Source organism: Octopus bimaculoides, chromosome 11 (genome assembly GCF_046866305.1).
Source record: "Octopus bimaculoides isolate indiv1 chromosome 11, ASM4686630v1, whole genome shotgun sequence".
Classification (NCBI taxonomy): domain Eukaryota; kingdom Metazoa; phylum Mollusca; class Cephalopoda; order Octopoda; family Octopodidae; genus Octopus; species Octopus bimaculoides.
This window is the reverse complement of record NC_142938.1, coordinates 42,744,424-42,761,923: the sequence shown is the minus strand read 5'-3', so window position 1 is coordinate 42,761,923 and position 17,500 is coordinate 42,744,424. Positions and strand designations below refer to the sequence as shown.

The 17,500-nt window shown below is 38.7% G+C and overlaps 1 protein-coding gene across 1 annotated transcript in view; it reads left to right on the top strand.

The window, feature by feature from the left end:
• The window catches only part of LOC106872600 (uncharacterized), a 314,391-nt gene that overhangs the window by 148,760 nt on the left and 148,131 nt on the right, over positions 1–17,500 (top strand). Inside the window, exons 29-36 of the mRNA XM_089360611.1 lie at positions 1,636–1,782; positions 4,403–4,549; positions 6,456–6,602; positions 8,505–8,651; positions 11,254–11,400; positions 13,314–13,460; positions 15,373–15,519; positions 16,287–16,433. Coding sequence (XP_089216737.1) covers positions 1,636–1,782; positions 4,403–4,549; positions 6,456–6,602; positions 8,505–8,651; positions 11,254–11,400; positions 13,314–13,460; positions 15,373–15,519; positions 16,287–16,433 — 1,176 coding nt within the window. The remainder of the gene's footprint in view (positions 1–1,635; positions 1,783–4,402; positions 4,550–6,455; positions 6,603–8,504; positions 8,652–11,253; positions 11,401–13,313; positions 13,461–15,372; positions 15,520–16,286; positions 16,434–17,500) is intronic.

Genomic DNA, 17,500 nt, shown 5'->3' with positions numbered 1-17,500 from the left:
TGTGTGTGTAAAAGAAAGAGAAGCAGATCGCGGCATATCAAAACAAAAGACATGTCAAGGTGACGCCCGTTATCTTTCACACCTGACGATTGACAACAGCGTAATCAAAAAAAAAATGAGATCGCAATAAGCTTTTTCGATCAGTGACTTGCACGTGCCGCTCGTAAAAATTGTTTGTCCGTGTGTATATTTTAAACAAAATAATTCCACTGTAAGCAATCACTTATTTCCTTGACGTCGAAGGAAAAAAATATTTTCTTAAACGCATTCTTCAAGCATATCCGAAAAGATGTTGGCAGAAATGGTGTTCGAACTGCGCTCCCTGTTATTCTTTATTCGATCGTGATCACAATTACATTTCTGTCAGTCTTTTTAGTGTTTGTTTTAAGTTTTAGCTATATATATCTCAGGATCACGAAAACGGAATGTTTTGTCCGGCTTTAGCCTACCATCTTTAGCATACAGGCGAGAACAATGTAAAAAGAAATAAGTTTTTGAGGGATGTTGAAATGATAGCAGACACGAACACTGGCAAAAATTAGTTCCGGTGTGCATGTATAAGACAAACCTTTTCGATCAGAGTCCAAATTGTTGTAACATTCGCCGTCAAGAACGTTGGACGCCTACCGGCTTCTGTGCCAATCGAATATTATTGTTGATCATTGAAGACAATATAGTCTCGATAAAAGGGTATCGGCAACAGACAGACTACCTAATCAAAACTAGCCAAAGCATCTATAGTATGTCTGGACACTTACAGGTTGATTTCCATAGACAGATAGAAAACAATTGACCACTGTGCCACACAGTGGGACTCAACCAGAAGCTCTGTGGTTTCGAAGAAAATTCCTCGACAACAAAATAATGCCTAATTGGTAAAATCTTGTACTTTTCTTAGTAAACGCGCCCTCTGGGTGTCACACTATATATATATATGTATATATATATATATATATATATATATATATATATATATATATATATATATATATATATATATATATATATATATATATATATATATATGTATATATATATATATAGCGTCTCTACTTTTGTGTACTCGTAGGCACGCATACCTACGGTAACAGTATGTTCTGTTACCAAAATATATCTCGATCGCAGTTATATGTTTATATTTAGATGCGATCGAGAACGCATGACCCAGTGATGTGGTCGTTGCACTTACGATCGCAGGATCGTGGTTTCATTTTCTAGACACGTTGGTGCGTTGTATTCATCACCAAATCACTTAGTCTGACATTGCTCAGCAACCAATTCAACACCTATCACGTGGTACTCCGTTCACCTATACAGACAACGTCGATTTGATGCAGGGAATGAGCTAATATACAGTACATAAACTTGATAACTATAATCAAATCTGTTGTGCAGGTCGTTTGGTTAAAGCTGGACACTCATACGTCGTCTTCGACAGGGGAGTCTATCGTATATAGACATACATATGATCGGCTCTCGTCGCAATATCTTTATAAGTATATCTCAATGTATATTTGTGTTTTTGTGTATGTGTAAGGCTGAGCTGATCAATATTTTTGTTGTTATATTCTATGACTGAGGAAGCTTCAGTTTCATCGTGAATTCGTACACAGCTTTTTTTTTTTTCCTTTTCAGTAACTAAAATAGAATGCTACTACTATGGAAAAGTATACGTAATTGGGCAGACATTCATAGCCTTTGATAAATGTAATCAGTGCACATGCAAGCCCAGTGGAGACGTTTTATGCACCGAAAAGATATGTTCTTCCTCCAAAACTACAGGTAATAACTGAAACGTGTTTTTCAAACAGATTTTATTGATCACTAGTTAAGTTCTAATGCACATCTCCAACTTCTTGACCAGGGTTAAATGTCAATACCTCAATCAGTTTCTCTGTTTTATTCAGTATTTTCGCTGTTACGGGCCAGAAAGTGGAACGGACTGAAACGCATTTACTATTATTGTTGTTTATGTAGCAACAACGTGTATGGTCCTTTCCGTTCTGGTAGGGCACTGATTTTGCTACATCCAATGGGACGTACGTATGTTTATGTGTATGCGTGTATCTGTATGTGGGGGGTGTATATATGTGTGTATCTATGTGTTCCTGTGCATGCGTGTCTGTCTCTATTTGTTTGTAGGCATGTATGAGTGTGTGTGTGTGTGTGTGTGTGTGTGTGTGTGTGTGTTTGTGTGTGTGTTCTCGCGTGTGTGGGTATCTTCATCGGTCGACCATGATGATTCAGTTGTCCGATCAGCTTCTGAAGTAACGTTTAAGTGGTTGAGTGTTCCAGAGAAACAAGTGCTCTTAATGTAATTCTTAGGCAGAATCAGGATGACACAAGTATATGACAAGAACGTATCTTTTGGAATTGCAGATGCAATTCTGCAGAGAAGCTTCTATATAGTCTCCTACCTTAGGTCAAATGTTGTGGGTCGATCTGTGTCTAAGGCATTTGGCCAGGACGCCATGTACTGCGATTGAAACTGGGATCTAGTCTTTACGAAAATAATTTCTTAACCATTTCGTCCATACTGCACCAACTGTGTATGTGTGTGTGTCTGTGTGTGAGTGTGTCAGTGTGTGTGTGTGCGTCTATGAGCGCGCGTGTGTGTGTGTATGTGTGTATGTGTGTTTGTCTGTGTCTGTATGTGTAAAAGAAAGAAAGAGAAACAGATCGCGGCATATGTAAACGTGCATGTATAACACAAACCTTTTCGATCAGAGTCCAAATTGTCGTAACATTCGCCGTCAAGAACGTTGGACGCCTACCGCCTTCTGTGGCAATCGAATATTATTGTTGATCATTGAAGACAATATAGTCTCGATAAAAGGGTATCGGCAACAGACGGACTACCTAATCAAAACTAGCCAAAGCATCGATGTTATGTCTGGACACTTACAGCTTAATTTCCATAGACAGATAGAAAACAATTGACCACTGTGCCACACAATGGGACTCAACCAGAAACTCTGTGGTTTCGAAGAAAATTCCTTGACAACAAAATAATGCCTAATTGGTAAAATCTTGTACTTTTCTTAGTAAACGCGCACTCTGGGTGTCACACTATATATATATATATACACATATATATATATATATATATATATATATTTTTTTTTTTTTTTAAATAACGTCGACCACTAAGGTGGACAATTGATGCGCTAGAAATAGATCACATCTTGTGTCTATTAAAACCTAAATTGTTCTCAACATGAAATATAGCAGCATACCAAAAACGTGAGCGGGCAAGACATTTAAAATCACCTAAACAAGCATTTATTAAACAGGAACTAGTTTCGGATTTAACAAATTCTTACCATTTGTCTATTCCTCATTAGCCTGATTTGTAATGAACCGTAATCATCAGAATCGTATACCGAGTTGCCCACCGCCATTGGTGCGCGTGCATATGGTTCTGCTAATTACAGATTAATGGTAAAATTCAAAAGTCTTCGTTTTGGCGCGCTAATTCCAGGTATATATCCGCAGAAAATATTTACTGCGTCTTTTATATCAGTATGAGAACATGGGCAATGGTTAAAATATTATTGTAAAATCTGGTAAACAGTCATATATTAATTAATATCGATTAATTATCAGTAGGCCAGCACATCTAAAGAATCAAAGAGATTCAGAAATATTATCTGCAATCTCAGGGGATTAAGGTACATTTTAAAAAATAACGTCGATTACAATAATATTTATATATATATATATATATGTATATATATATATATATATATATATATATATATATATATATATATATATATATATATATATATATATATATATATATATATAGCGTCTCTACTTTTGTGTACTCGTAGGCACGCGTACCTAAGGTAACAGTATGTTCTGTTACCATTTATATCTCGATCGCAGTTATATGTTTATATTTAGATGCGATCGAGAACGCATGACCCAGTGATGTGGTCGTTGTACTCACGATCTCGGGATCGCGGTTTCATTTTCTAGACACGTTGGTGCGTTGTATTCATCACCAAATCACTTAGCCTGACATTGCTCAGCAACCAATTCAACACCTATTACGTGGTACTCCGTTCACCTATACAGACAACGTCGATTTGATGCAGGGAATGAGCTAATATACAGTACATAAACTTGATAACTATAATCAAATCTGTTGTGCAGATCGTTTGGTTAAAGCTGGACACTCATACGTCGTCTTCGACAGGGGAGTCTATCGTATATAGATATACATATGATCGGCTCTCGTCGCAATATCTTTATAAGTATATCTCTATGTATATTTGTGTTTTTGTGTATGTGTAAGGTTGAGCTGATCAATATTTTTGTTGTTATATTCTATGACTGAGGAAGCTTCAGTTTCATCATGAATTCATACACAGCTTTTTTTTTTTTTCCTTTTCAGTAACTAAAATAGAATGCCACTACTATGGACAAGTATATGTAATTGGGCAGACATTCATAGCCTTTGATAAATGTAATCAGTGCACATGCAAGCCCAGTGGAGACGTTTTATGCACCGAAAAGATATGTTCTCCCTCCAAAACTACAGGTAATAACTGAAACGTGTTTTCCAAATAGATTTTATTGATCACTAGTTAAGTTCTAATGCACATCTCCAACTCCTTGACCAGGGTTAAATGTCAATACCTCAATCAGTTTCTCTGTTTTATTCAGTATTTTCGCTGTTAGGGGCCAGAAAGTGGAACGGACTGAAACGCATTTACTATTATGGTTGTTTATGTAGCAACAACTTGTTTGGTCCTTTCCGTTCTGGTTGGGCACTGATTTTGCTACATCCACGTATGTTTGTGTGTATGCGTGTATCTGTATGTGGGGGGGTGTATATATGTGTGTATCTATGTGTTTCTGTGTATGCGTGTCTGCCTCTATTTGTTTGTAGGCATGTATGAATGTGTGTGTGTGTGTTTGTGTGTGTGTTCGCGCGTGTGTGGATATCTTCATCGGTCGACCATGATGATTCAGTTGTCCGATCAGCTTCTGAAATAACGTTTAAGAGGTTGAGTGTTCCAGAGAAACAAGTGCTCTTAATGTAATTCTTAGGCAGAATCAGAATGACACAAGTATATGACAAGAACGTATCTTTTGGAATTGCAGATGCAATTTTGCAGAGAAGCTTCTATATAGTCTCCTACCTTAGGTCAAAAGTTGTGGGTCGATCTGTGTCTAAGGCATTTGGCCAGGACGCCATGTACTGCGATTGAAACTGGGATCTCGTCTTTACGAAAATAATTTCTTAACCATTTCGTCCATACTGCACCAACTGTGTATGTGTGTGTGTCTGTGTGTGAGTGTGTCAGTGTGTGTGTGTGTGTGCGTCTATGTGCGCGCGTGTGTGTGTGTATGTGTGTATGTGTGTTTGTCTGTGTCTGTATGTGTAAAAGAAAGAAAGAGAAACAGATCGCGGCATATGTAAACGTGCATGTATAACACAAACCTTTTCGATCAGAGTCCAAATTGTCGTAACGTTCGCCGTCAAGAACGTTGGATGCCTACCGCCTTCTGTGCCAATCAAATATTATTGTTGATCATTGAAGACAATATAGTCTCGATAAAAGGGTATCGGCAACAGACAGACTACCTAATCAAAACTAGCCAAAGCATCTATGGTATGTCTGGACACTTACAGCATAATTTCCATAGACAGATAGAAAACAATTGACCACTGTGCCGCACAGTGGGACTCAACCAGAAGCTCTATGGTTTCGAAGAAAATTCCTTGACAACGAAATAATGCCTAATTGGTAAAATTTTGTACTTTTCTTAGTAAACGCGCTCTCTGGGTGTCACACTATATATATATATATATATATATATATATATATATATATATATATATATATATATAGCGTCTCTACTTTTGTGTACTCGTAGGCACGCGTGCCTAAGGTAACAGTATGTTCTGTTACCATTTATATCTCGATCGCAGTTATATGTTTATATTTAGATGCGATCGAGAACGCATGACCTAGTGATGTGGTCGTTGTACTCACGATCTCGGGATCGCGGTTTCATTTTCTAGACACGTTGGTGCGTTGTATTCATCACCAAATCACTTAGTCTGACATTGCTCAGCAACCAATTCAACACCTATCACGTGGTACTCCGTTCACCTATACAGACAACGTCGATTTGATGCAGGGAATGAGCTAAGATACAGAACATAAACTTGATAACTATAATCAAATCTGTTGTGCAGGTCGTTTGGTTAAAGCTGGACACTCATACGTCGTCTTCGACACGGGAGTCTATCGTATATAGATATACATATGATCGGCTCTCGTCGCAATATCTTTATAAGTATATCTCTATGTATATTTTATTTTTGTGTATGTGTAAAGCTGAGCTGATCAATATTTTTGTTGTTATATTCTATGACTGAGGAAGCTTCAGTTTCATCGTGAATTCGTACACAATTTTTTTTTTTTCCTTTTCAGTAACTAAAATAGAATGCCACTACTATGGAAAAGTATACGTAATTGGGCAGACATTCATAGCCTTTGATAAATGTAATCAGTGCACATGCAAGCCCAGTGGAGACGTTTTATGCACCGAAAAGATATGTTCTTCCTCCAAAACTACAGGTAATAACTGAAACGTGTTTTTCAAACAGATTTTATTGATCACTAGTTAAGTTCTAATGCACATCTCCAACTCCTTGACCAGGGTTAAATGTCAATACCTCAATCAGTTTCTCTGTTTTATTCAGTATTTTCGCTGTTTCGGGCCAGAAAGTGGAACGGACTGAAACGCATTTACTATTATTGTTGTTTATGTAGCAACAACTTGTATGGTCTTTTCCGTTCTGGTTGGGCACTGATTTTGCTACATCCAATGGGACGTACGTATGTTTATGTGTATGCGTGTATCTGTATGTGGGGGGGTGCATATATGTGTGTATCTATGTGTTTCTGTGTATGCGTATCTGTCTCTATTTGTTTGTAGGCATGTATGAGTGTGGTTGTGTGTGTGGGTGTGTGTGTGTGTGTTTGTGTGTGTGTTCGCGCGTGTGTGGGTATCTTCATCGGTCGACCATGATGATTCAGTTGTCCGATCAGCTTCTGAAATAACGTTTAAGTGGTTGAGTGTTCCAGAGAAACAAGTGCTCTTAATGTAATTCTTAGGCAGAATCAGAATGACACAAGTATATGACAAGAACGTATCTTTTGGAATTGCAGATGCAATTCTGCAGAGAAGCTTCTATATAGTCTCCTACCTTAGGTCAAATGTTGTGGGTCGATCTGTGTCTAAGGCATTTGGCCAGGACGCCATGTACTGCGATTGAAACTGGGATCTCGTCTTTACGAAAATAATTTCTTAACCATTTCGTCCATACTGCACCAACTGTGTATGTGTGTGTGTCTGTGTGTGAGTGTGTGTGCGTCTATGTGCGTGTGTGTGTGTGTGTATGTGTGTATGTGTGTTTGTCTGTGTCTGTATGTGTAAAAGAAAGAAAGAGAAACAGATCGCGGCATATGTAAACGTGCATGTATAAGACAAACCTTTTCGATCAGAGTCCAAATTGTCGTAACATTCGCCGTCAAGAACGTTGGACGCCTACCGCCTTCTGTGCCAATCGAATATTATTGTTGATAATTGAAGACAATATAGTCTCGATAAAAGGGTATCGGCAACAGACAGACTACCTAATCAAAACTAGCCAAAGCATCGATGGTATGTCTGGACACTTACAGCTTAATTTCCATAGACAGATAGAAAACCATTGACCACTGTGCCGCACAATGGGACTCAACCAGAAGCTCTGTGGTTTCGAAGAAAACTCCTTGACGACAAGATAATGCCTAATTGGTAAAATCTTGTACTTTTCTTAGTAAACGCGCCCTCTGGGTATCACACTATATATATATATATATATGTGTGTGTATATATATATAACGTCTCTACTTTTGTGTGCTGGTAGGCACGCGTACCTAACGTAACAGTATGTTCTGTTACCATTTATATCTCGATCGCAGTTATATGTTTATATTTAGATGCGATCGAGAACGCATGACCTAGTGATGTGGTCGTTGCACTTGCAATCGCAGGGTCGTGGTTTCATTTTCTAGACACGTTGGTGCGTTGTATTCATCACCAAATCACTTAGTCTGACATTGCTCAGCAACCAATTCAACACCTATTACGTGGTACTCCGTTCACCTATACAGACAACGTCGATTTGATGCAGGGAATGAGCTAATATACAGTACATAAACTTGATAGCTATAATCAAATCTGTTGTGCAGGTCGTTTGGTTAAAGCTGGACACTCATACATCGTCTTCGACAGGGGAGTCTATCTTATATAGATATACATATGATCGGCTCTCGTCGCAATATCTTTATAAGTATATCTCTATGTATATTTGTGTTTTTGTGTATGTGTAAGGCTGAGCTGATCAATATTTTTGTTGTTATATTCTATGACTGAGGAAGCTTCAGTTTCATCGTGAATTCGTACACAACTTTTTTTTTTTTCCTTTTCAGTAACTAAAATAGAATGCCACTACTATGGAAAAGTATACGTAATTGGGCAGACATTCATAGCCTTTGATAAATGTAATCAGTGCACATGCAAGCCCAGTGGAGACGTTTTATGCACCGAAAAGATATGTTCTTCCTCCAAAACTACAGGTAATAACTGAAACGTGTTTTTCAAACAGATTTTATTGATCACTAGTTAAGTTCTAATGCACATCTCCAACTTCTTGACCAGGGTTAAATGTCAATACCTCAATCGGTTTCTATGTTTTATTCAGTATTTTCGCTGTTACGGCCCAGAAAGTGGAACGGACTGAAACGCATTTACTATTATTGTTGTTTATGTAGCAACAACGTGTATGGTTCTTTCCGTTCTGGTTGGGCACTGATTTTGCTACATCCAATGGGACGTACGTATGTTTGTGTGTATGCGTGTATCTGTATGTGGGGGGTGCATATATGTGTGTATCTATGTGTTTGTGTGTATGCGTATCTGTCTCTATTTGTTTGTAGGCATGTATGAGTGTGGGTGTGTGTGTGTGTGTGTGTGTGTGTGTGTGTGTGTGTGTGTGTGTGTTTGTGTGTGTGTTCGCGCGTGTGTGGGTATCTTCATCGGTCGACCATGATGATTCAGTTGTCCGATCAGCTTCTGAAATAACGTTTAAGTGGTTGAGTGTTCCAGAGAAACATGTGCTCTTAATGTAATTCTTAGGCAGAATCAGAATGACACAAGTATATGACAAGAACGTATCTTTTGGAATTGCAGATGCAATTCTGCAGAGAAGCTTCTATATAGTCTCCTACTTTAGGTCAAAAGTTGTGGGCCGATCTGTGTCTAAGGCATTTGGCCAGGACGCCATGTACTGCGATTGAAACTGGGATCTCGTCTTTACGAAAATAATTTCTTAACCATTTCGTCCATACTGCACCAACTGTGTATGTGTGTGTGTCTGTGTGTGAGTGTGTCAGTGTGTGTGTGTGCGTCTATGTGCGCGCGTGTGTGTGTGTATGTGTGTATGTGTGTTTGTCTGTGTCTGTATGTGTAAAAGAAAGAAAGAGAAACAGATCGCGGCATATGTGAACGTGCATGTATAAGACAAACCTTTTCGATCAGAGTCCAAATTGTCGTAACGTTCGCCGTCAAGAACGTTGGACGCCTACCGCCTTCTGTGCCAATCGAATATTATTGTTGATCATTGAAGACAATATAGTCTCGATAAAAGGGTATCGGCAACAGACAGACTACCTAATCAAAACTAGCCAAAGCATCTATGGTATGTCTGGACACTTACAGCTTAATTTCCATAGACAGATAGAAAACAATTGACCACTGTGCCGCACAATGGGACTCAACCAGAAACTCTGTGGTTTCGAAGAAAATTCCTTGACAACAAAATAATGCCTAAATGGTAAAATCTTGTACTTTTCTTAGTAAACGCGCACTCTGGGTGTCACACTATATATATATATATATATATATATATATATATATATATGTTGTTGTACTTGGGGATGGTCATGTTGCCAGTTTAGCCAATAAAAACACACGCACTGTATATTTGGTGTTAATTTTCTTTTTTTTTTTTCTTTTTTTTTTCAGCTTTATATTACATTAATCTTAATCTTAATCTTATTTCGGCCAGAGTTCTTTCGTCACACTTCTGTGACCTCATCAGTGGTCCTTTGTTTCCTTCTTCTTTCTTATGTGTGTGTCTCACCTTGCTAACTATCAGCCATTTTGTATTTTGTATTCCTATTGTATGTGTCTACGCATGCGTGTCCTTCAATGTGTCTGTGTCTTTTGTAAGTGCATGTGTGTATGGGGAGTGTTTGTATCACCTATATTCTCTGTTAATACGTGTTCGTTTGTATTAGTTTTTATTTATTTATATGTTCATGTGTGTGTGTGTGTGTGTGTGTGTGTTTTTTGTTTTTTTTTTGTTTTTTTTGTGTTTAATTAAATTTTGTTAACGTATGTAGTATTTAATTCCATTTGTTTATCTATGTATTGTATTATACTTTGTTCCTATTATTGGTTTATGGGTAACATGTCACATGCTGTGGTTTGTTAGTGGCGTATGTTAGTGTTCCATTCTAGTTTCCTATTCAGGCTAGGTTTCCCTATATATATATATATATATATATATATATATATATATATATAGCGTCTCTACTTTTGGGTACTCGTAGGCACGCGTGCCTAAGGTAACAGTATGTTCTGTTACCATTTATATCTCGATCGCAGTTATATGTTTATATTTAGATGCGATCGAGAACGCATGATCTAGTGATGTGGTCGTTGTACTCACGATCTCGGGATCGCGGTTTCATTTTCTAGACACGTTGGTGCGTTGTATTCATCACCAAATCACTTAGTCTGACATTGCTCAGCAACCAATTCAACACCTATTACGTGGTACTCTGTTCACCTATACAGACAACGTCGATTTGATGCAGGGAATGAGCTAATATACAGAACATAAACTTGATAACTATAATCAAATCTGTTGTGCAGGTCGTTTGGTTAAAGCTGGACACTCATACGTCGTCTTCGACAGGGGAGTCTATCGTATATCGATATACATATGATCGACTCTCGTCGCAACATCTTTATAATTATATCTCTATGTATATTTGTGTTTTTGTGTATGTGTAAGGCTGAGCTGATCAATATTTTTGTTGTTATATTCCATGACTGAGGAAGCTTCAGTTTCATAGTGAATTCGTACACAACTTTTTATTTTTTCCTTTTCAGTAACTAAAATAGAATGCCACTACTATGGAAAAGTATACGTAATTGGGCAGACATTCATAGCCTTCGATAAATGTAACCAGTGCACATGCAAGCCCAGTGGAGACGTTTTATGCACCGAAAAGATATGTTCTTCCTCCAAAACTACAGGTAATAACTGAAACGTGTTTTCCAAACAGATTTTATTGATCACTAGTTAAGTTCTAATGCACATCTCCAACTCCTTCACCAGGGTTAAATGTCAATACCTCAATCGGTTTCTCTGTTTTATTCAGTATTTTCGCTGTTACGGCCCAGAAAGTGGAACGGACTGAAACGCATTTACTATTATTGTTGTTTATGTAGCAACAACGTGTATGGTCCTTTCCGTTCTGGTTGGGCACTGATTTTGCTACATCCAATGTACGTATGTTTGTGTGTATGCGTGTATCTGTATATGGGGGGGGGGGGTGTATATATGTCTGTATCTATGTGTTTGTGTGTATGCGTATCTGTCTCTATTTGTTTGCAGGCATGTATGAGTGTGGTTGTGTGTGTGGGTGTGTGTGTGTGTGTGTGTTTGTGTGTGTGTGGGTATCTTCATCGGTCGCTCATGATGATTCAGTTGTCCGATCAGCTTCTGAAATAATTTTTAAGTGGTTGAGTGTTCCAGAGAAACAAGTGCTCTTAATGTAATTCTTAGGCAGAATCAGAATGACACAAGTATATGACAAGAACGTATCTTTTGGAATTGCAGATGCAATTCTACAGAGAAGCTTCTATATAGTCTCCTACCTTAGGTCAAAAGTTGTGGGTCGATCTGTGTCTAAGGCATTTGGCCAGGACGCCATGTACTGCGATTGAAACTGGGATCTCGTCTTTACGAAAATAATTTCTTAACCATTTCGTCCATACTGCACCAACTGTGTGTGTGTGTGTCTGTGTGTGAGTGTGTCAGTGTGTGTGTGTGCGTCTATGTGCGCACGTGTGTGTGTGTATGTGTGTATGTGTGTTTGTCTGTGTCTGTATGTGTAAGAGAAAGAAAGAGAAACAGATCGCGGCATATGTAAACGTGCATGTATAAGACAAACCTTTTCGATCAGAGTCCAAATTGTCGTAACATTCGCCGTCAAGAACGTTGGACGCCTACCGCCTTCTGTGCCAATCGAATATTATTGTTGATCATTGAAGACAATATAGTCTCGATAAAAGGGTATCGGCAACAGACGGACTACCTAATCAAAACTAGCCAAAGCATCGATGGTATGTCTGGACACTTACAGCTTAATTTCCATAGACAGATAGAAAACAATTGACCACTGTGCCGCACAATGGGACTCAACCAGAAACTCTGTGGTTTCGAAGAAAATTCCTTGACGACAAGATAATGCCTAATTGGTAAAATCTTGTACTTTTCTTAGTAAACGCGCCCTCTGGGTGTCACACTATATATATATATATATATATATATATATGTGTGTATATATATATATAGCGTCTCTACTTTTGTGTACTGGTAGGCACGCGTACCTAACGTAACAGTATGTTCTGTTACCATTTATATCTCGATCGCAGTTATATGTTTATATTTAGATGCGATCGAGAACGCGTTACCCAGTGATGTGGTCGTTGCACTTGCAATCGCAGGGTCGTGGTTTCATTTTCTAGACACGTTGGTGCGTTGTATTCATCACCAAATCACTTAGTCTGACATTGCTCAGCAACCAATTCAACACCTATTACGTGGTACTCCGTTCACCTATACAGACAACGTCGATTTGATGCAGGGAATGAGCTAAGATACAGAACATAAACTTGATAACTATAATTAAATCTGTTGTGCAGGTCGTTTGGTTAAAGCTGGACACTCATACGTCGTCTTCGACAGGGGAGTCTATCGTATATAGATATACATATGATCGGCTCTCGTCGCAATATCTTTATAAGTATATCTCTATGTATATTTGTGTTTTTGTGTAAGTGTAAGGCTGAGCTGATCAATATTTTTGTTGTTATATTCTATGACTGAGGAAGCTTCAGTTTCATCGTTAATTCGTACACAACTTTTTTTTTTTCCTTTTCAGTAACTAAAATAGAATGCCACTACTATGGAAAAGTATACGTAATTGGGCAGACATTCATAGCCTTCGATAAATGTAACCAGTGCACATGCAAGCCCAGTGGAGACGTTTTATGCACCGAAAAGATATGTTCTTCCTCCAAAACTACAGGTAATAACTGAAACGTGTTTTCCAAACAGATTTTATTGATCACTAGTTAAGTTCTAATGCACATCTCCAACTCCTTCACCAGGGTTAAATGTCAATACCTCAATCGGTTTCTCTGTTTTATTCAGTATTTTCGCTGTTACGGCCCAGAAAGTGGAACGGACTGAAACGCATTTACTATTATTGTTGTTTATGTAGCAACAACGTGTATGGTCCTTTCCGTTCTGGTTGGGCACTGATTTTGCTACATCCAATGTACGTATGTTTGTGTGTATGCGTGTATCTGTATATGGGGGGGGGGGTGTATATATGTCTGTATCTATGTGTTTGTGTGTATGCGTATCTGTCTCTATTTGTTTGCAGGCATGTATGAGTGTGGTTGTGTGTGTGGGTGTGTGTGTGTGTGTGTGTTTGTGTGTGTGTGGGTATCTTCATCGGTCGCTCATGATGATTCAGTTGTCCGATCAGCTTCTGAAATAATTTTTAAGTGGTTGAGTGTTCCAGAGAAACAAGTGCTCTTAATGTAATTCTTAGGCAGAATCAGAATGACACAAGTATATGACAAGAACGTATCTTTTGGAATTGCAGATGCAATTCTACAGAGAAGCTTCTATATAGTCTCCTACCTTAGGTCAAAAGTTGTGGGTCGATCTGTGTCTAAGGCATTTGGCCAGGACGCCATGTACTGCGATTGAAACTGGGATCTCGTCTTTACGAAAATAATTTCTTAACCATTTCGTCCATACTGCACCAACTGTGTGTGTGTGTGTCTGTGTGTGAGTGTGTCAGTGTGTGTGTGTGCGTCTATGTGCGCACGTGTGTGTGTGTATGTGTGTATGTGTGTTTGTCTGTGTCTGTATGTGTAAGAGAAAGAAAGAGAAACAGATCGCGGCATATGTAAACGTGCATGTATAAGACAAACCTTTTCGATCAGAGTCCAAATTGTCGTAACATTCGCCGTCAAGAACGTTGGACGCCTACCGCCTTCTGTGCCAATCGAATATTATTGTTGATCATTGAAGACAATATAGTCTCGATAAAAGGGTATCGGCAACAGACGGACTACCTAATCAAAACTAGCCAAAGCATCGATGGTATGTCTGGACACTTACAGCTTAATTTCCATAGACAGATAGAAAACAATTGACCACTGTGCCGCACAATGGGACTCAACCAGAAACTCTGTGGTTTCGAAGAAAATTCCTTGACGACAAGATAATGCCTAATTGGTAAAATCTTGTACTTTTCTTAGTAAACGCGCCCTCTGGGTGTCACACTATATATATATATATATATATATATATATGTGTGTATATATATATATAGCGTCTCTACTTTTGTGTACTGGTAGGCACGCGTACCTAACGTAACAGTATGTTCTGTTACCATTTATATCTCGATCGCAGTTATATGTTTATATTTAGATGCGATCGAGAACGCGTTACCCAGTGATGTGGTCGTTGCACTTGCAATCGCAGGGTCGTGGTTTCATTTTCTAGACACGTTGGTGCGTTGTATTCATCACCAAATCACTTAGTCTGACATTGCTCAGCAACCAATTCAACACCTATTACGTGGTACTCCGTTCACCTATACAGACAACGTCGATTTGATGCAGGGAATGAGCTAAGATACAGAACATAAACTTGATAACTATAATTAAATCTGTTGTGCAGGTCGTTTGGTTAAAGCTGGACACTCATACGTCGTCTTCGACAGGGGAGTCTATCGTATATAGATATACATATGATCGGCTCTCGTCGCAATATCTTTATAAGTATATCTCTATGTATATTTGTGTTTTTGTGTAAGTGTAAGGCTGAGCTGATCAATATTTTTGTTGTTATATTCTATGACTGAGGAAGCTTCAGTTTCATCGTTAATTCGTACACAACTTTTTTTTTTTCCTTTTCAGTAACTAAAATAGAATGCCACTACTATGGAAAAGTATACGTAATTGGGCAGACATTCATAGCCTTTGATAAATGTAATCAGTGCACATGCAAGCCCAGTGGAGACGTTTTATGCACCGAAAAGATATGTTCTTCCTCCAAAACTACAGGTAATAACTGAAACGTGTTTTTCAAACAGATTTTATTGATCACTAGTTAAGTTCTAATGCACATCTCCAACTCCTTGACCAGGGTTAAATGTCAATACCTCAATCGGTTTCTATGTTTTATTCAGTATTTTCGCTGTTACAGGCCAGAAAGTGGAACGGACTGAAACGCATTTACTATATATATATATATATAGCGTCTCTATTTTTGGTTGCTCGTAGGCACGCCTAACTAAGGCAACAGTCTGATCCGTTACCATTTATATCTTGATTGCAGTTATTATGTTTATATTTAAATGCGATCGAGAACGCATGACCTAGTGATGTGGTCGTTGTACTCACGATCTCGGGATCGCGGTTTCATTTTCTAGACAGGTTAGTGCGTTGTGTTCTTCACTTAGTCTGACATTGCTCAGCAATAAATTCAACACCTGACGCGTGGTACACTGTTCACCTATACAGACAACGTCGATTTGATGGAGGGAATGAGCTAATGTATAGTACATAAACTTGATCACTATAAACAAATTGGTTGTGCACAACATTCGGTTAAAGCTGGACACTCATACGTCATCTTCGACAGGGGAGTCCATTGTATATAGATATATATATGATAGGCCCTCGTCGCAATATCTTTATAAGTATATCTCTATGTATATTTGTGCTTTTGTGTATGTGCAAGGCTGAGCTGATCAATATTTTTGTTGTTATATTCCATGACCGAGGAAGCTTCAGTTTCATCTTGAATTTCTACACATTTTTCTTTTCAGTCACTAAAATAGAATGCCGCTACTACGGAAAAGTATACGTAATTGGGCAAACGTTCATCGCCATAGATGAATGTAATCAGTGCACATGCAAGCCCAGTGGAGACGTTTTATGCACCGAAAAGATATGTTCTTCCTCAAAAACTTCAGGTTATAACTAAAAGATTCTTTCCAAACAAATTTTACTGATCACTAGTTAAGTTCTAACGCGCAACATCTCCAACTTCTTTACTAGGTTTTAATGTCAATTTGTCAATCGCTTTATGTTTTATTCGGTGTGTTCGCTGTTATAGATCGAAACGTAGACGGGACGAGTAAAAAATGGAAAAACAATTGTTCGTGTGAACAGAAAAGCAGTCACAATAATAGTTGTTTATGTGGAAACAACTTGTATGGTCCATTCCTCACAGGTTGACCTTCGATTTTGCTATTATGCAGTGGGTTATATGTGCGTGTATGGTTGTGTCTGTGGGTGCGTAGCTGGCGGTGTTTAGATGGCATGTATGGACATGTGTGAATGTGTGTACGGTGTGTGTGAGTGTATTCGTCTATGTCGGTATGTGAGTGTGTGTGCATGTGTGAGTCTGTGTGTGTGCGTGTGTGCTTGCGTGTGCATGCGATCGTGTGTGTGGTGGATCTTCATCGTTCGATTATGAGGATTTCTTTGTCCAATCAGGTGAATAACCTGCTTCTGAAATAAAGTTTAAGTGCTTGGGTATTCAGGAGAAACTTGATCCCTTAATGTAATTCTCAGGCAGAATCAGTGTGACACGACCAGATGACAAAAATGTAGCTTTTGGAATTGCAGATACTAACCTCAAGACCAGCTTCTATATAGTTTCCCTATTTAAGTCACAAGGCAAGGGTAGACATTTGACCAAGACTTCATGCAGTGGGATCGAAACCGGTATTTCGTCTTTAAGAAGCCAACTTCTTAACCATTTTGGCCATGCTTCACCAACATTGTATGTGTTGCGCACGCGCATGTATTTCTGCCTGTGTGTGGGTATGTCTGTATGTGTGAGTGTGTCAGAGGGAGAGAGAGAGAGAGAGAGCAGGAGAGGTAGGGAGAGAGAGAGCAGGAGAGGTAGGGAGAGAGAGAGCAGGAGAGGTAGGGAGAGAGAGAACAGGAGAGGTAGGGGGAGAGAGAGCAGGAGAGATAGGGAGAGGGAGAGAGCAGGAGTGGTAGGGAGAGAGAGAGAGCAGGAGAGGTAGGG